The 14,501-nt window shown below is 50.7% G+C and overlaps 4 protein-coding genes across 4 annotated transcripts; 2 read left to right on the plus strand and 2 right to left on the minus strand.

The window, feature by feature from the left end:
- Positions 1-357: 357 nt before the first annotated feature.
- HER10_EVM0009424 (uncharacterized protein) lies at positions 358-2,782 on the minus strand (the record flags this gene model as incomplete). Its single annotated transcript, XM_035478911.1, has 3 exons — positions 358-1,526; positions 1,578-2,667; positions 2,732-2,782. 3 exons carry the CDS (start codon positions 2,780-2,782, stop codon positions 358-360), a joined length of 2,310 nt encoding a protein of 769 aa, XP_035327154.1.
- Positions 2,783-3,349: 567 nt separating this feature from the next.
- HER10_EVM0003742 (WD repeat domain-containing protein) lies at positions 3,350-5,633 on the plus strand. Its single transcript, XM_035473406.1, has 5 exons — positions 3,350-4,105; positions 4,164-4,203; positions 4,260-4,355; positions 4,409-5,034; positions 5,088-5,633. The coding sequence occupies exons 1-5, from the start codon at positions 3,871-3,873 to the stop codon at positions 5,255-5,257; spliced, it is 1,167 nt and encodes a 388-aa protein (XP_035326727.1). The 5' UTR covers positions 3,350-3,870; the 3' UTR covers positions 5,258-5,633.
- Positions 5,634-7,717: 2,084 nt separating this feature from the next.
- HER10_EVM0006355 (uncharacterized protein) lies at positions 7,718-8,707 on the plus strand (the record flags this gene model as incomplete). The annotated part of the gene is made up of 1 exon (XM_035475942.1): positions 7,718-8,707. The coding sequence occupies one exon, from the start codon at positions 7,718-7,720 to the stop codon at positions 8,705-8,707; it is 990 nt and encodes a 329-aa protein (XP_035326910.1).
- Positions 8,708-11,084: 2,377 nt separating this feature from the next.
- On the minus strand, positions 11,085-12,218 carry HER10_EVM0000719 (uncharacterized protein; the record flags this gene model as incomplete). The annotated part of the gene is made up of 5 exons (XM_035470488.1): positions 11,085-11,131; positions 11,188-11,521; positions 11,580-11,653; positions 11,712-11,819; positions 11,888-12,218. The coding sequence occupies 5 exons, from the start codon at positions 12,216-12,218 to the stop codon at positions 11,085-11,087; spliced, it is 894 nt and encodes a 297-aa protein (XP_035326481.1).
- Positions 12,219-14,501: the final 2,283 nt, after the last annotated feature.

Genomic DNA, 14,501 nt, shown 5'->3' on the forward strand with positions numbered 1-14,501 from the left:
GCAGTCTTGTCCGACAATATTGGGTAAACGACAACGCTAGGACAAATTGAAGTCATAACATCGAACGCTGAACTATCCCAGAAACCAATTCAGTCACACTAGAGAACGCCATGGAATGTAATTTACCGGGGCTTCCATTGCTCTATGGAAAGCGGGCTAAGACGGCGAGCTACTTGACTCTCTGTATGATACCCCCAAAGCCCCCGTCGTTTTGCCCCTTCCTCCCGTTTCGCCAGAGCGTCAGCAGGCGCGCACACTTCTTTGACCATCACACGGCCGTCACTCAAGTCATGTTTCCGGAGACTGCATAGCGCAAGCTTCATTATCTCACATCCATCCCATCACACTCTGCACCGTTCACAGCTGTTGGAGAGCTTCTTGTCCCACATGCTTCACCCGTGGCTCCGACACGCGGTCGATAGCCCCCTTGATCCAACCCTCGCCACCCAGACTCTTCACGTCGGCCTTGTTGGTAGCAGAAAACGTTCCCAAAGCGACAAGCGCTCGGTAGATGACTTCCGAGTCGGATTGCGTGGAGAGTATCTTTCCGAGGGCTTGAATGAGACGTTTCGACTCCTGTCTGGACTTCTCCTTGAAGGCGAGCACTGCATAATTTATTAGTGTAGTAGTCGCAGCAATTAGGACATTGCGATTAGAAGGTCCAATCGCAGCACCGCCAGAAATGCCCAGCACACGCTCGAGAACGCTCGCTGCAAGAGGAGCCTCCTTCGTGGCTAGCGCTCGACCCTGAGGGGAACTGAAGATGTTCGCAAATGCCCTGAGTGCCATCATGACCGAATTCTCATTGGGCGCGGCACCGTCTGTCGCCTCCAGAGCGCTGGTCGCAGCGATCTGGAGGAAAGAAGCACCTGGAAGTGCGAGGTCAGCAGCGAGAGGTGCTGGAGCAACACATCTTAACAAATCCAGGCCGGCGAGTCGCTCAGTATAAGGCCAGTGTGTCACAATCTTGACCGTGAGATCGATGCCTTGTTGACTAACGGCCGTCGAAGATTCAATGGCCTCCTTGACAGCTTTGAGTATGCTTTGCTCGTTGGGGTTCAGGGCAGAGTCCTTGCGACCAGAGGAAATCATGTTCGCGTTGGTTGTGAGGATTTTGTTAACCATGGCATCATATTTGCCGGCCGTGATGAAGAGGTACTCGGTATGCGGTAGGAGCTTAGGAGCTAAAGTTTCCGGCTCGCCAGGGCGATATCTCGACTCCGTGCCGTAAGGATCAGCGCCACCTGAGGGTGCTGACTGGCCAAGGGTGGCACCTTTGGTGTTCTGGGTGATGAAGCCGGCCACGTTGTCCAGATAGCTCAGTGGCAGCTCGTTGTCATTAAGAAACTTTGTCGCAGCGTCGTAAGGGTTTTGCGACAGGTTGTAAGGCAGCTTCAAGGGTGGCTTTCCGTCCTCGATATCAACGTCAAAAACGTAATCATAAGACTTGCCATTGTGTTCTGTTTTCTTTCCGCTACTTCCGGCGGAGTCAACTACGGTGCCAATGTTGATCCATTGTTGTTGACCTATGCGCCGTTAGCCGTGTACCTGAGAGAGTGGTTTAAGATCAAACTCACTTTGGGACCATTGGTGGGCAGTGATCAGTCCATTACCCTCGTTGATCATCTGTACCTGGCCCTCCTTAGTGCCCGACCTAGACTGAAGAAACTCGGGACCAGGTAGCTTCTCCTTGTTGATATCTGGCAATTGTTGCTGAGGAATTGCTGAAGCCTTCACCGACTCCTCGAACGCGGAAATGGCGTCGGCACTTGCTGTCCGCTCAGAGTTGCGCGTGAAGACACGCGCAACTCCATCACTGGCTCCTGTAATGATGTCGCCAGACTCCTGATTCGCAGCAACAGCCCAGACTGAGATGGCAGGATGTGTGATGGTCTGAACGCACTCGTTCCCCTTCCATATTCGTACAGTGCGATCCTCTCCGGAGCTGATTAACTCACCCGAAGGAAGACTTGTCAAAGCGTAGATGAAGTTCTCGTGGCCGATTAGCTCTCCAACTTGCTGACCATTCAGCTTCCACAAGCGGATGATGCCATCGTTGCTGGCACTTGCAATATCAGCTCCGCTCGAATGGCCCTTGGGAACCTTTGCGAGAGCACGAATAACTTCAGGTGTGTGGATAGTTGATTGTGGTTCGGCGTCCCCGGCAATGGCGGAGGGAAGCTTGTAGATGCGAATGTTCGTATCGGCGCATCCCGTGACTACCGTGTCCTCGTCAAGAGCAAGAACAGCCCACACACTCTTATCATGACCGCTGAGACGGATCTCAGGTTCCCAGGTGTTGATATTCCAGACGATGGCCTGAGCATCCCATCCGCCCGATACAAGATAGGATCCCTTTGGCGATACATCCAGAGTGCACACGTTTTGGGAGTGACCGATCAAAAGTCTCTCGGCGTTGTCACCCGGGGCAGCTTGGGGTTGTTTGACTTCGACGATGGTATCCTTACCACCGGAGGCAATCAGTCCATTCGGGTATGCTTCAGACGGTTGAAGATATGTGACAGCGTTGACAAATTCGGATGTTTGGCTCGAGATTGTGGGTTCGAAAGTCGGAGGGGGTCCTGACGTTTGACGCCAGACTCGTACACTACCATCTCGAGAGGCAGTGAGCAGGGTTTGATGAGCAGGAAAGCTGACTGCCTTGACCTGTGGATTGCATACGCATTAGCTGACGAACAGAGCGTTGGGGCGTTGAGGTTCGTTTACTTACGTCTGAGTCGTGGCCAGACAGCTGAGCGGATAGCTTGAAGTCTGTCGTCATTGCTGGCAATCTGTGATGGAGGTGGGGAAAAGTAAACAAGGTAGCTATCAAGAAGAGTCTAGGTACGTCTCTTTGAGTGGAAAGCTCGCTCGTATCTTGATTTGTAGTGGTGGGCGGTAACTTTCTTTCCTTTCGTTACCTTATGAAGGTAAGGTTGTCATGTAGGGAAGGTAGCTAGGTAGACGATGATGACGGAAGCGGGAACGCTGAAGCTCCATTGCGCCACAGTGCCTACCTACCTTATGGATACCCACTGCGGGCAGGCTGTCCCTGCCCCGGGCCTGCGTAGTACCTATGGCAGCCGCGCCTCAAAATATATCGACATCAGCCACATCTGCGGGGCCAGCCAGCAAAGCACGTGGCTTCCCACAGGTAAACAGATGAGGTTGCCCGCAAAGCCAGGAGCTTACCTCAGCAGACCCCCCTCCTATTAGGTAAGGTAGTGGGTAGGTAATCCGCAACCTGCACGGAGCAGCGCGGGGTCACTCTGGAGTTCTAGCTGCTCGTGGCAGGACCGGCCTGGTTTCAGGGGTCCATCGAATTTCCTTGACTCCTTCCAAAAGTCGGGAACAAGGGACAAGGTGTGCCTTTGTAAGGTACCTCATTCCACGGAACCGGCTTCCATTAGGTAGGTACCTACGGAGCACACTCTCACCTTTCGCCTTTCCCACCTGTTCTTGCAGCGGATTCCATCAAACAATCGCACCCGACAGATTCCAGGCGCAAATCGGCCTTGCTCCGACTCGGAGAGCCCCCACTATTATTTCATCCGCGCCGCTCCCGTCTCCCATTGCTTCTCACATCCAGCAGCTTTCCCCATCTTCCTTTTTTTCTTTCCCTTAAAGTGCTTTTGCTCTATTTCCTAGAGTTATCGCTACTGTTGCCGTCGCTGCGCTGCTTGTCCTCACGCGATTCATCGTACCTACCCCTCACGATATTTACGACGTAACGGCTGTACCTCACTGACCCTCCTTGACTTCGTTTTTCCTCCTCATCTCGTTCGAGTGTCAATCGCGAAAGAAACGCCCCCCCCCCCCTTCCCCCCCTCAAAAAACAGCGAAACAAAGCTACAACTTGTCGACAACTTGATGCCCCTCCCCAGCGCAAACGTCTCGATTGCGACTCTCACGAAGGCGAACAAGCACCTAGTCCCTCGAATACCTCACATCAACGACGATATGGCGGCCGCTGCCCCTCCCGCTGCCGAGACCTCGCGTCAATATGTTCCTCTGACCTGCCATGGTCACTCTCGACCTGTTCCTCATGTCTGCTTCTCTGGCCTTGAGAAGGGAGAGCAATACTACATGATCTCGGCTTGCAAGGGTAAGCTGGGGATAGAGGATCCTGCGCTGCCACCAGGGGTTCGCTAACCCTGTCGCAGATGGAAATCCAATGTTGCGCGATGGCGTTACTGGCGATTGGTAGCTTCCTCCTCCCAGACCAGTTGACCGCGCGTAATTGACGAGTGCTCACACAGGATCGGAACCTTCATTGGCCACAAGGGTGCTGTCTGGCAGGCCAGATTGAGTCCTGATGCCTCCAACGCCGCAACCGCCTCTGCCGACTTCACCGCGTAAGTCCTATCACGCGTCACTCACACTCCGAATCGTGACTAATGACCAGCAGCAAGGTCTGGGATACTCACAGTGGAGAGGTCCTGTACACCCTCCAGCACAACCACATTGTCCGCGCCGTCGCTTACCCGCCTGACAACTCTGAGCTCATCGCCACAGGAGGCATGGAGAAGAAGCTTCGCGTCTTCGACCTCAGCGATTTCACCCCCGATCCCAACTCTCCCGCCGGTACGCCCATCACTGTGCCCGCCTCGGCTGGCTTTGAGATTGGCGAAGGCACCCATACTGGCTCCATCAAGTTCATTGCTTGGACCAAGGATCCTAACACGATCGTCACTGCGTCCGACAACACCCTCAGATGGTTCGACCTGCCCACCCGCAACGTCATCCGTCAGGAGGTCCTGGACGGCGAGATCAAGTCCTGCGAGCTCGTCTCCCTTGCGCCCGAGCACACCTCTCCCGGCGATATCGGAGGCGGTCTTCCTGTCTTGGCTGTGGCCGCCGGCAAGTGGGTATACTTTTGGGGAGGCCCGCAAGCGATGGACGAACTCAAGCGTTTGGAACTGAAGCATGGTGTTGCAAGCGTCGGTTTGGACCTCAAGGGTCGCAAGATTGTCATGGGTGAAGAGCCGGGTACCTGGGCACGCGTCTGCCGCTGGGACGACGCTGGCGAGATTGGTGAGTTGGGGGATGGAAACCATTAAGCAGGATACCCACTAACAAGCTATCAGAGACTCTCAAGGGGCACCATGGCCCCATCTGGTCCATTGCCTTCTCCCCAGACGGCAAACTGTACGGAACTGGATCCGAGGACGGCACGATCAAAATGTGGAAGAATTGCGACGGATTTTACGGACTCTGGCGTGGCGGTGCCCCAACTGCTGAACGTAACGTGGACTAGAGGAGCACGTCTTCCAGCACAGGTTCTCGCAGCGAAGGAAGTGATGCAATCACTCCAACAAGCAGCAGGGTCTCGTCGGGCTCATTCATGGACGGAGTCTCTCATTTGAGCAACAACTCTGTCACGGAAACTCCCGCAATTGCCCACCAGCTGATGGACCGCTTCTTTGCCACGGCTACAAGCAAGCTCGAGGCTGGGATCCCCGCCTCTAGACTTGCTGATAGAGATCGCTACCAGCACAGAGCAGAGTGAAGCCCTCTGAGATGCCGGCTCTACTAGTTCAGTTGGTGACCATATGTTTTTCGTAGAAAAGTACGCACGAGCAAACCCACAATGGTCGGGTTGCTCTGAGCGGCCAAGGCTTCGAGAATTAGGCTAGATGACTGCCGTCAATGGCGGCTGATGTTACAATAAACCATGTACAACTTGGGTTCAATGACATGCCATAGGCCGTGCCTAGTGATGCGGCTGTGCGGTACGCCTTTCTGTGGTCCCCAGCTACCACTATCATTGCTGCTCTCTCGCAGCTGAGTCTCTGTAAGAACGCTCTTTGCCTCAAGAAGGCGGAAGCTGACCTCACGCAAAGCACTTCGCCGAGTCTCGTTAAGCGACGAAACTGGAATTCGCGAATCACTGCCACCTGGCCACTTAATTCTATCATCCTCATCGTAGGCTTTGCAACGCCGAAACTCTGCGATAGTTCGATGGGATAAGTGGCGATCTCGCTGATTCCGATATCATCAACAGACGTTCCTTCTGCTGATTTACTGAGGGTAACCAGGACCGTCGTCCAAGGAGCCAGCTGTAAAATTCCCGGAAGTAAGCTCCAACGTCGCTTGCATGCTCCACGCAGCCTGCCCTGCGCTCAGTCAGATGACAAGATTTCTTGGGCGGGCCATCTTATAAGAAGAACCGTGGGTAATGACTTACTAGCGGCGCAAATCACCAGAGGAGGCTTGGGCGTGGAACAGCGGGCGAGGGATAGCGCTCAACAAAGGAAATTTATCCTGTACCACATACAGCCTTTATGAGGAGCGTAGTTAAAAGCCGTAGGAAAAATTAATCATCGATAGTGGCAAGAAACAACCTAGTAGCACTATCGCAAGCCTGTCCCACAACGCTTAGGGATCGCAATACAAAAGAAGAGAAAAAGATGGAAAAAAATGCTCGGAATTGCAAGAACTGTTGTAGATCACTAAGCTTAACAAAACGACTGCCTGGGTCATTTCGTCGCTTGCCCGAGGGTAGGGAAGGTTAATCACAATCTTCGGAGAGAGACATCCAGCATAACGCGACCCCCCCCCCCCCCCCTCTCTCTCGAAGCAGTCTTTTCGTCTAGTCTAGGCTCCTGCTAAGTTACTCTTCGAGATTTTAGAACTTCTCCAGACATTTCTCTCGCTCTAGGTCTTGGAAAGAACAGAATAGATGATACCGGTATTGAGGGGCAGTAGGCCATGCTGCTCACTTCAGCCGTAGTTCGTCCATCTAGCATGTATGGTGAAATGTCTCACAGACGCTTTTCGTGACAAATTGGCTGCATCTCCCATACGTTCGCTCTGAAGTCAAGCTCAACGCTCGCAAGGAATAGATTACTAAACATAACATCCATCAGCAAGTCCCAAACGATGCTACTTTTTGTGGCTAGGAGGCATCATTCTTTGCCAGCTTAAAGTAATGAATTCGAGTGATGAGCACAAAATTGAACGACCTTGCCCTGGCAGGGGGAGAGAGCTCAGTGCCTTAATTGGTTCCCTTTGGATTGTTATTATTCAAAGAAATTACCGGTAGTTTTCAACGTGCTATGAATTTGACAACCTCCCAAGTACTGACGCGGACTTGTCTGTTCCGATCAATGATGGCTCTCTACCCAACAAACTTCTTGAGGTTGACGTCAATGGGCCCTCAATGCGATCATCTTAGGCCTAGATAGATGACTCTGACCACCCAATTTAAAGGCCCCTGTTCAATACGGACACATGCCGTCTGTGGTTCCCGGCCCGAGGGTGGGATTGAATAGATGTTTTAGTCCTCAAGTCTCATCTACCACTGGCGCGAACTCTCAGGCTTGCGGGTTAGACTCGTGCAGCTTGGTCCAAGTTGTGACTATGACTGCTAGTTCCCGAAACTCAAAAGACCGGATTCCGAAGCACGGAGCTCCAAATGTCATGTTCGACATCCGAAGGCCACTAGTCATCGCTATTCGCGGGGTTGGCATGTTTGAGAATGTATATTAAGGTAGTGTGGAGATTTCACAAGTATCGGCGGGTCAGCTCGTCTCGGGGATAGAAAGCAACCGAGAGACCCATATTGAGCTCCCCAGATATTGCAGGAACACATTCACCTCTGAAATACATGCGACATCGGAATATTTCTATAAGACTTAGCCCTTACATCTTTTCAAACAGCTAGCTTCACTTATCACAGAGCCACTTGGCCCGGATACGCCTTCAACAAGCCAAAATGGATCTTCTGCCGCATCCAGACGACATGTCTCGTTTCTCAGACGTTACCATCTTGACAACAATCTACAAGACAGTCTCAGACCACTCCATCACCACCGACGTCCTCATCCCGAAGAAGTTGACAGAGGCCTCGAGCCCGGTATCCTCCCCATGTCCTATTATACTACGCTATCACGGCGGCGGCTTCATCGGCGGCGCGAGTCTCTACCCCGGATTCTTCGCGCCATGGCACATGGAACTCGCGGCCCGCCACTCGGCCGTGATTGTGAGCCCGAACTATCGCCTCGCGCCAGAGTCCACTATCGACGACCTCCTTGAAGATATCGAGGATCACTGGACCTGGGTTCATAAGGAGCTAGCCCCTTTTGTCAAGCAGGAGACTGGAGGTCGCGTTGACGTCGACACGGATCGGATCCTCACGGCTGGTGACAGTGCGGGAGGCTACCTAAGCATCATGGCAGGCTTATCTCATGCCAAGGAAATCCGGGCTGTGACAGCCGCCTACCCTTGTATCGACCTTGCCGACGCACACTTCATGGAGAGGCCGACGGCTCCGGTCTTTGGACTAACCCTGCCTCAGAGCATCGTCGACGACCATTTTGAAAAGATTCGCAATGGTGAGGCGCCTGCACTCATTTCTAACGACCGAAAACTCGAGAGGGGCCTCCTCATGTTCGCCAACCTTCAACACGGCGGTTTCCCGAAGATGTTTCCGCTCGAGAAGAAGCAGCTTTTCCCGTTTGAGAGGTTGAGAGCTGGGCAGAAGTTTCCGCGCGGAGGTGTATTCGTCTGGCAAGGTGCTGATGACAGTGTTGTTCCGGTGAAAGGGAACGTCGCGTTAAAAGAGTTGGTTAGGGAGGTTGACCCTGACTTGGAATTCAACTTGGCGGTCCAGCCTGGCGAGCATGGGTTTGATGCTATGGCGACGATTGATGAAGAATGGATGGCGAGTGGGCTGAGGAACTTGGTGAAAGTATGGCTACAGTAGATTGTCTAACCTGGCTGCTACGTTGGCGGCATCATTATTATTGAATCCATGTGCACTGCTAGGTGTAGCTCTTATTGCACTGCAAGAGCCAGTAGCCTACATTTCTTTCTACACCATTCTCTATGTGACACCTGCCTCTAAAATAAGAGTTAGCCTTAGTGTTCCCAGAGACGACATCATCAAATTTCGTTAGTACCTTTTCTTTACCCCGAAAAAGCGTCTTGAGTTGCTGTAGACTTTGAGTATCTTGATAGGGGGAATCCCGGAGAGTCAGCTTCCCAAAATGCTTGCAAGTGCGCGAGAAGGCTGTTGCTTCCAGTATTGAAGCGATCCGTTGAGCTAAACTTCACATCGGTTATCCGGCAGCCGGTAATTAAGCCAACTTCAGAGATCATCGGCCAGGATAATCAAGACGGAATCAAAGCATTAGTAGTTGAAGTGGTTGTCAAAGGACGTTTGATGTGAACCAAGCACCTACGAACAGGTGTTCGACCCATTTAATTAGTGCCAGTAACAACGGCTTCAGTGTTGAAGCTGCATATGAACAGCTAGACCTTCAAGCCTCTAGTCATCTCGACAAAAAGAGACGGCTTCCAGAGCTGGTTGAAGCGCTTCAGGTAAGAAGTTGCAGAATGATTTCCAATATCCCCAAGAAGGGTTATTCGCTACGTACTACAAACTAACCGCACCCCTGAGCCTGCCGTCAACGCTAGTATTGTTTTGTTGAATAGTTGCGGAGTAGCTCGTCTATTTGATATTGAGCATATCTCCCGACCGCTTTTGCGTAAGTCCTCTCTACCTCTGTCCCATACATAGGTTGCTCACGGCTATCTCGAAATTCCGTCGCCCTTCACCCTAAAACTTTTGTTCTCATTTTCAGCGGGACATGGTTCGCTGTACCTCACACCTTATGTCCCATCAGCTTCACATAGATATTGCTGAGCGTCCATAGAAAGCTCGTACTTCCAACGAAGAGGAGGAGAGGGCCCGATTTCGTGAAGAGCAGGAAGGGTCCTCACGTCGCTTGCCCCGACACCGCCGCACCCATGGCCCTGTCTCTTCCTTCGCGAGTGCCTCCAGATAACTCAACCCACTAGATGTATGAGAGCCAGCGTTCCCACAACGGCGCCCGCCGCAATGCCAGCGATTGTACCGGTAAATATCCCGTTATTCATCCCACTGGAGCTAGGTGACACAGATGGCGATGCTTCAATCAGTGTCTAGATGTTGTCGCCTAGATGGATGCTACAGAGTTGGTACTATTGAGATAATGGCAAGTGATGTCTCCCACAGAGTCACTGTGGTTGAACATCTGAATAAAGTGTATACCGGTCTCAAAGTCGGATCGTGGTGCGATGGGAAGCCACTAAAGCTGATCGCCCACAGCATACTCAACGCACGCATGTTTGCTGCATCGCATAGCTCTCATTCAAAGAATCACTTGCAGTGGGATTGACCTACAGATGAGTGAAGCATACGCTGCTTCACTTGTCGGGTACGTCGCTTCGTGCCAAATGAGTAAGCCGACTGCCACAAAGTCCGTTTCCCATTGTAGATCAGGCTGGATTCCCAGCGGGTACACAGGGTTTTCTCGGAAGTCACCGAGAGACCCTGTCCAGGCGGTCTTCGAAAACGGTTTTCGGACCGTGTTCCGTGGGCCGTGAGAAGAAGGCAAATTGAGACAAGACCCAGAAGATGCATGATGAATGCGAGTCCCTAAGAGCCTGCGACGATCGCCAGCTTGCCTAGGTGCCCATGCAGACGAGACGGATGGAGCGCAGATCGGAGAATCATCAAGGGGAGGTGCAGAAGAAACTCAATATGTTGTCCAGCTGCCAGGCTTCCATACGGTTTTAGTCCCAAGCGAATCAGGCTGTGACCAAAGCTTGAGCTGGTAAGAGAAATTGAAATCAGCCATGCAAGAAGCTCCGTCCACAGGCGTTGACGCTATTGGAAACTGGCAACGACTTTTTTCCAATTCAAAATCTCATACTCCATATTATTTAGTCGCCCTGCTCGCGATCCGCTGGCGCTGATGTGTGCAGTTGCATTGACTAGACCCAAGTATGCTGTTGCGTGCAGCGCAGTCCAATTATGTCTTGTCCGGAAGAGGATCTTTATTAAGAACGTGGACACAGGCTGGCAGCGTAGGTCTTGGCGCGAAGCAACATGAGTTTGGGTCCTAGAATCCATCTCAAGGATGACTTCCTCCCATTGCACAATCTCTTCTTGAAAGGGGCCTGATTGACTGTGTGTGACAACGGTGCTGCGTATAATCAATGCGTCGAGTTGAGAGTCCGGAGAGAAGTATTATTGTTGTATTTTGTTCTCGATGAAATAAAAATGCTGCTACTCAAATCATTACAACATCAAGTGCTCAGTCATCTATTGGTAGAACTACACGAACTCCTTCCTGGATTTGTCCTGCGACTCAGTGTCAGACTGTTGTCTGTTCAGACTTGTTCGTTGTTTGAACTTACGATCTACGTATTTGATCACTTGATTGTGATTCTTGCAGACTGGAAGTACGTCCGTTAGATCTCGCTCTTTGAAATTGACAAACATTGGCTTAGAAGTGCCTACAGTATGTCGAGAGGGGACGAATTGCCTACCATGCATGCCGTTCCAACTGCCATCTCCAGGCCCGTTGTCGTCCGCGTCCGTAATCAAATGTGGTTCAAGTGCCAGGTCCGCTGAGCACATGGCTGCTTGTCTCAGATAGTCAATGCAGTGATAGAAATGGATATCAGCCTCGGTCCTAGACATATCAGTCTTGTTGGCGACTATCCCGGAGTAGATGCGTCCCATCATGAACTACAACAAGTCAGTAAATGTATCTCTAAGAAACAGAGATCAGACAGTTGAAGCGTACAATGCAATGCAATTGATGGGTCATAGTAGTGGTGAAGAAAGGACCGTCGTCCTCAGATTTCCAACCGGCACCAGCTAGAACGGTGTTAATGAAATGTCAATCTTGTAGTTGAGGTCCCGGCTATGGAAGTACCAGGCAAAAGCGATCGCCATTGGTTGAGCGTAGCTTCGGAAAGAAATTCAGTTGCGTTGGGAGGCACCACGGCATGGTCGGCATCAAATTTCTTGATCTCGATCGGAACTGCAGGTAAAAACAGTCAGGATAGTGAACTAGAGTATGGCATACCGTAGTCTGGGGGGCTGACTCACATTGAGGGCCAGCGCCTGTGTAATCGCCGCCAATTTGTGTCATTCGCGACGGAAACTTGGCGTCTTCAAATTGGTAGTACAACAGTAATGACAGTCCTAGCGAGAGACCAATATTCGTAAGGAGGAGAAGTGTGTCGATAAGCCAGCGATATCTCTTCAAGAGAACTTTGACTTCATTCCAAGTGCTTCCTGTCTGTTTCCCTTGCGCGTTCAGGTCTATTGAGTGCCATTGCTTGTCATCGCCCATGAGTGACTCGTCGACTTCAGTAGTGGAATCATCATAGGTATCTGAGTGCGACACTGTAGAGTAGTGATTACTTTTGGGGGGCATTTTGATGTTGGAAAAAAGAGTAACAGCGGGAGGGTCAACGTGCCGGAGAATGCAGAACGAGGGAACAATAGCAATCGTACAATGGTGTATGGGGTAATAATCAAACCTGGGGACCGTCTTGGTTTTGTCTATCGTAAGATCCGCAAACGGAGTTCTTTCCCCCATAATACAGGAGATACCGGCTCATTGTGCTTGGCTACAATGGCCGTTTGAGAGTTCGACCCAGGAGCTAGGGATGGGCATCCCATTATGGAAGGGATGACGGCGAGTGGAACCTCGAGCGAATTCTTGCACTCCTCAGTCCTGGTTTCCTAGCAGAGAAGGTCAAGTGGACGTACGATGAACCCCCTGCTGCTGTCATCTGTGCTTAGCCACGCAAACCCTTTGATACGTCTGTAGTGTTGCGTTGACATGTTTCATGTCTTTCAAGTGCTTGGCGCAGGACGGGCTTTGATGAAACGAGTGCTGGCTCAAAGCTGCAAGCATTTTCTGCAAGTCTGTCAAGACGGTCCCTGCATGGAACGACCGCAGAACAAGATTTCAAGACGGAAAAGTCAATTCCAAGGAATTAGGACTCTACACTAATATAGCTGTAAACGTGAAGACTGACAGATCGCGTACTGAGTGCGAGCTTTCGGGCAGGTAACAAGTTCTTGGGGTTGGTGAATTTGCCATTTTGGGGGCCCTTCAGTTTGAGCCAGGGACTTAAACGAAATCTGGAACCCCTGTGATGGGTCCCAACTGCGTCTCACCTGCCTGCCGATAACCGAGTCGATCCACACCACCAGCCTCGTGATGCTATTACCTAAGATGAGACATCAGCTAGCAAATCGAATGTCAGGTGTAAGAAGTACGTCGGTCCAGTTCGCAGACGATCCATATCATCCATTGAATGGCTGTCGTCAAAGGCGAGAATCGGGCAGAGCAAGTCAGTTCAAGATGATATCTCAGAAGCGACTTGCATGAATGAGAGAAAGACAAATCCCAACAGGCATAAGTTTCAACAAGTCCTTAGGCCTTACTTCTATTCAAAAGATATACATGCGTCAAATTACATCTTCAGGAGAGACAGAGCGTTGCACTGTAGGACAAAATAAAGTCGAATCGAAAATCATAATGAAAGTTCAATCCTTGCACACGTAAGCTGTACTTGCTGAATGGAACAAAATACAATGTTTCTCCTCAAAAGTACTCCTGTCGGAACGTTATAAGCCATACCATATTTTCACGAATGAATACACAGCCCGGTATTTTTCATGCTCTTGAGAGCACTTCTCCCTCTATGAAAGCATAAGTAGAATATTGGAACAAAAAGGACAGTAACGTCACATGTAGATGGGATAGAATGATGGCGGAGGGCGCGGACGCTAGTTTTCTCTCTGCATCTAGATGTACAGCCTCAGATGATGAGTGCTATGCGCCTTTTGTTACCTTGGAAAAGATGAAGACTCTGTTACTATGCTGATCACATCAGAATAGAAGTCCACAACTACTGAGTGACGTCCGATAGCTATGGTACTGTACATGTGACTTCAATCATATGGGTGTCTTCTCAGCCTGCCATTACATCCTTCATGCAAGCTTGTGATTATTCTTGCTGCCCGAAGACAATGAATAGAGATCGGACATTACTGTGGAGTTATCAGCCACACCGAATCCACTTCGTGTTGATTGAGCAGGCTCAAGCATATGAAGCCATGTTTCAATGCAAGTTGGACGCAAGTACACTCATCTTGAACGAGCTTTCAAAAGGGCTATTGCTTACACATTCTATTTAGGGCCACTGTAATTGGTTACGAGCGGTTGTAATATGAAGAGATCACAAAGCCTTAACTAAGACCATCTTCCGGACTACCGTAGCTGTGAAACTTGACCTTTCACTTAGCATTGGTGCATGTGATGCATGTCGTACGAGACGGGCTCAGGAAAAGCACCATCATCATGATACTTGATGGCTTTCGAAGTGAAGTTGATCTTCAATTGCACCAGGACGGCTTGAGGAAATTCATCCGCTGAGAATAAACAGCTTCAGCCCGAGAAATCACACTTCGTTTGGATCGTTGAGAGTGGTATGAACTTGGATTTACAAGTACTAGATCGTCTGGGCGGTTTCACGACGTTTAACTGAATTCTCCAGCATTTCGACAACTATTACGATACGATGAGAGAAACATGGAACGTTTATCAAAACTTAATACCAAATGTCGACTTGACGAAGATTCATTGACCTACACTTCGTTTGTGTTGCAAATGGTTACATTAGTTTTGTCTATTCGATGTGCT

Source organism: Colletotrichum scovillei (assembly GCF_011075155.1).
Source record: "Colletotrichum scovillei strain TJNH1 chromosome Unknown Contig00011, whole genome shotgun sequence".
Taxonomy (NCBI): domain Eukaryota; kingdom Fungi; phylum Ascomycota; class Sordariomycetes; order Glomerellales; family Glomerellaceae; genus Colletotrichum; species Colletotrichum scovillei.

Coding starts and splice junctions, on each gene's coding strand:
- HER10_EVM0003742 (XM_035473406.1), top strand. CDS start 3,871: ATGCCCCTCCCCAGCGCAAACGTCTCGATTGCGACTCTCACGAAGGCG. Junction 4,106..4,163: donor CATGATCTCGGCTTGCAAGG/GTAAGCTGGGGA, acceptor ACCCTGTCGCAG/ATGGAAATCCAATGTTGCGC. Junction 5,035..5,087: donor GGACGACGCTGGCGAGATTG/GTGAGTTGGGGG, acceptor ACAAGCTATCAG/AGACTCTCAAGGGGCACCAT.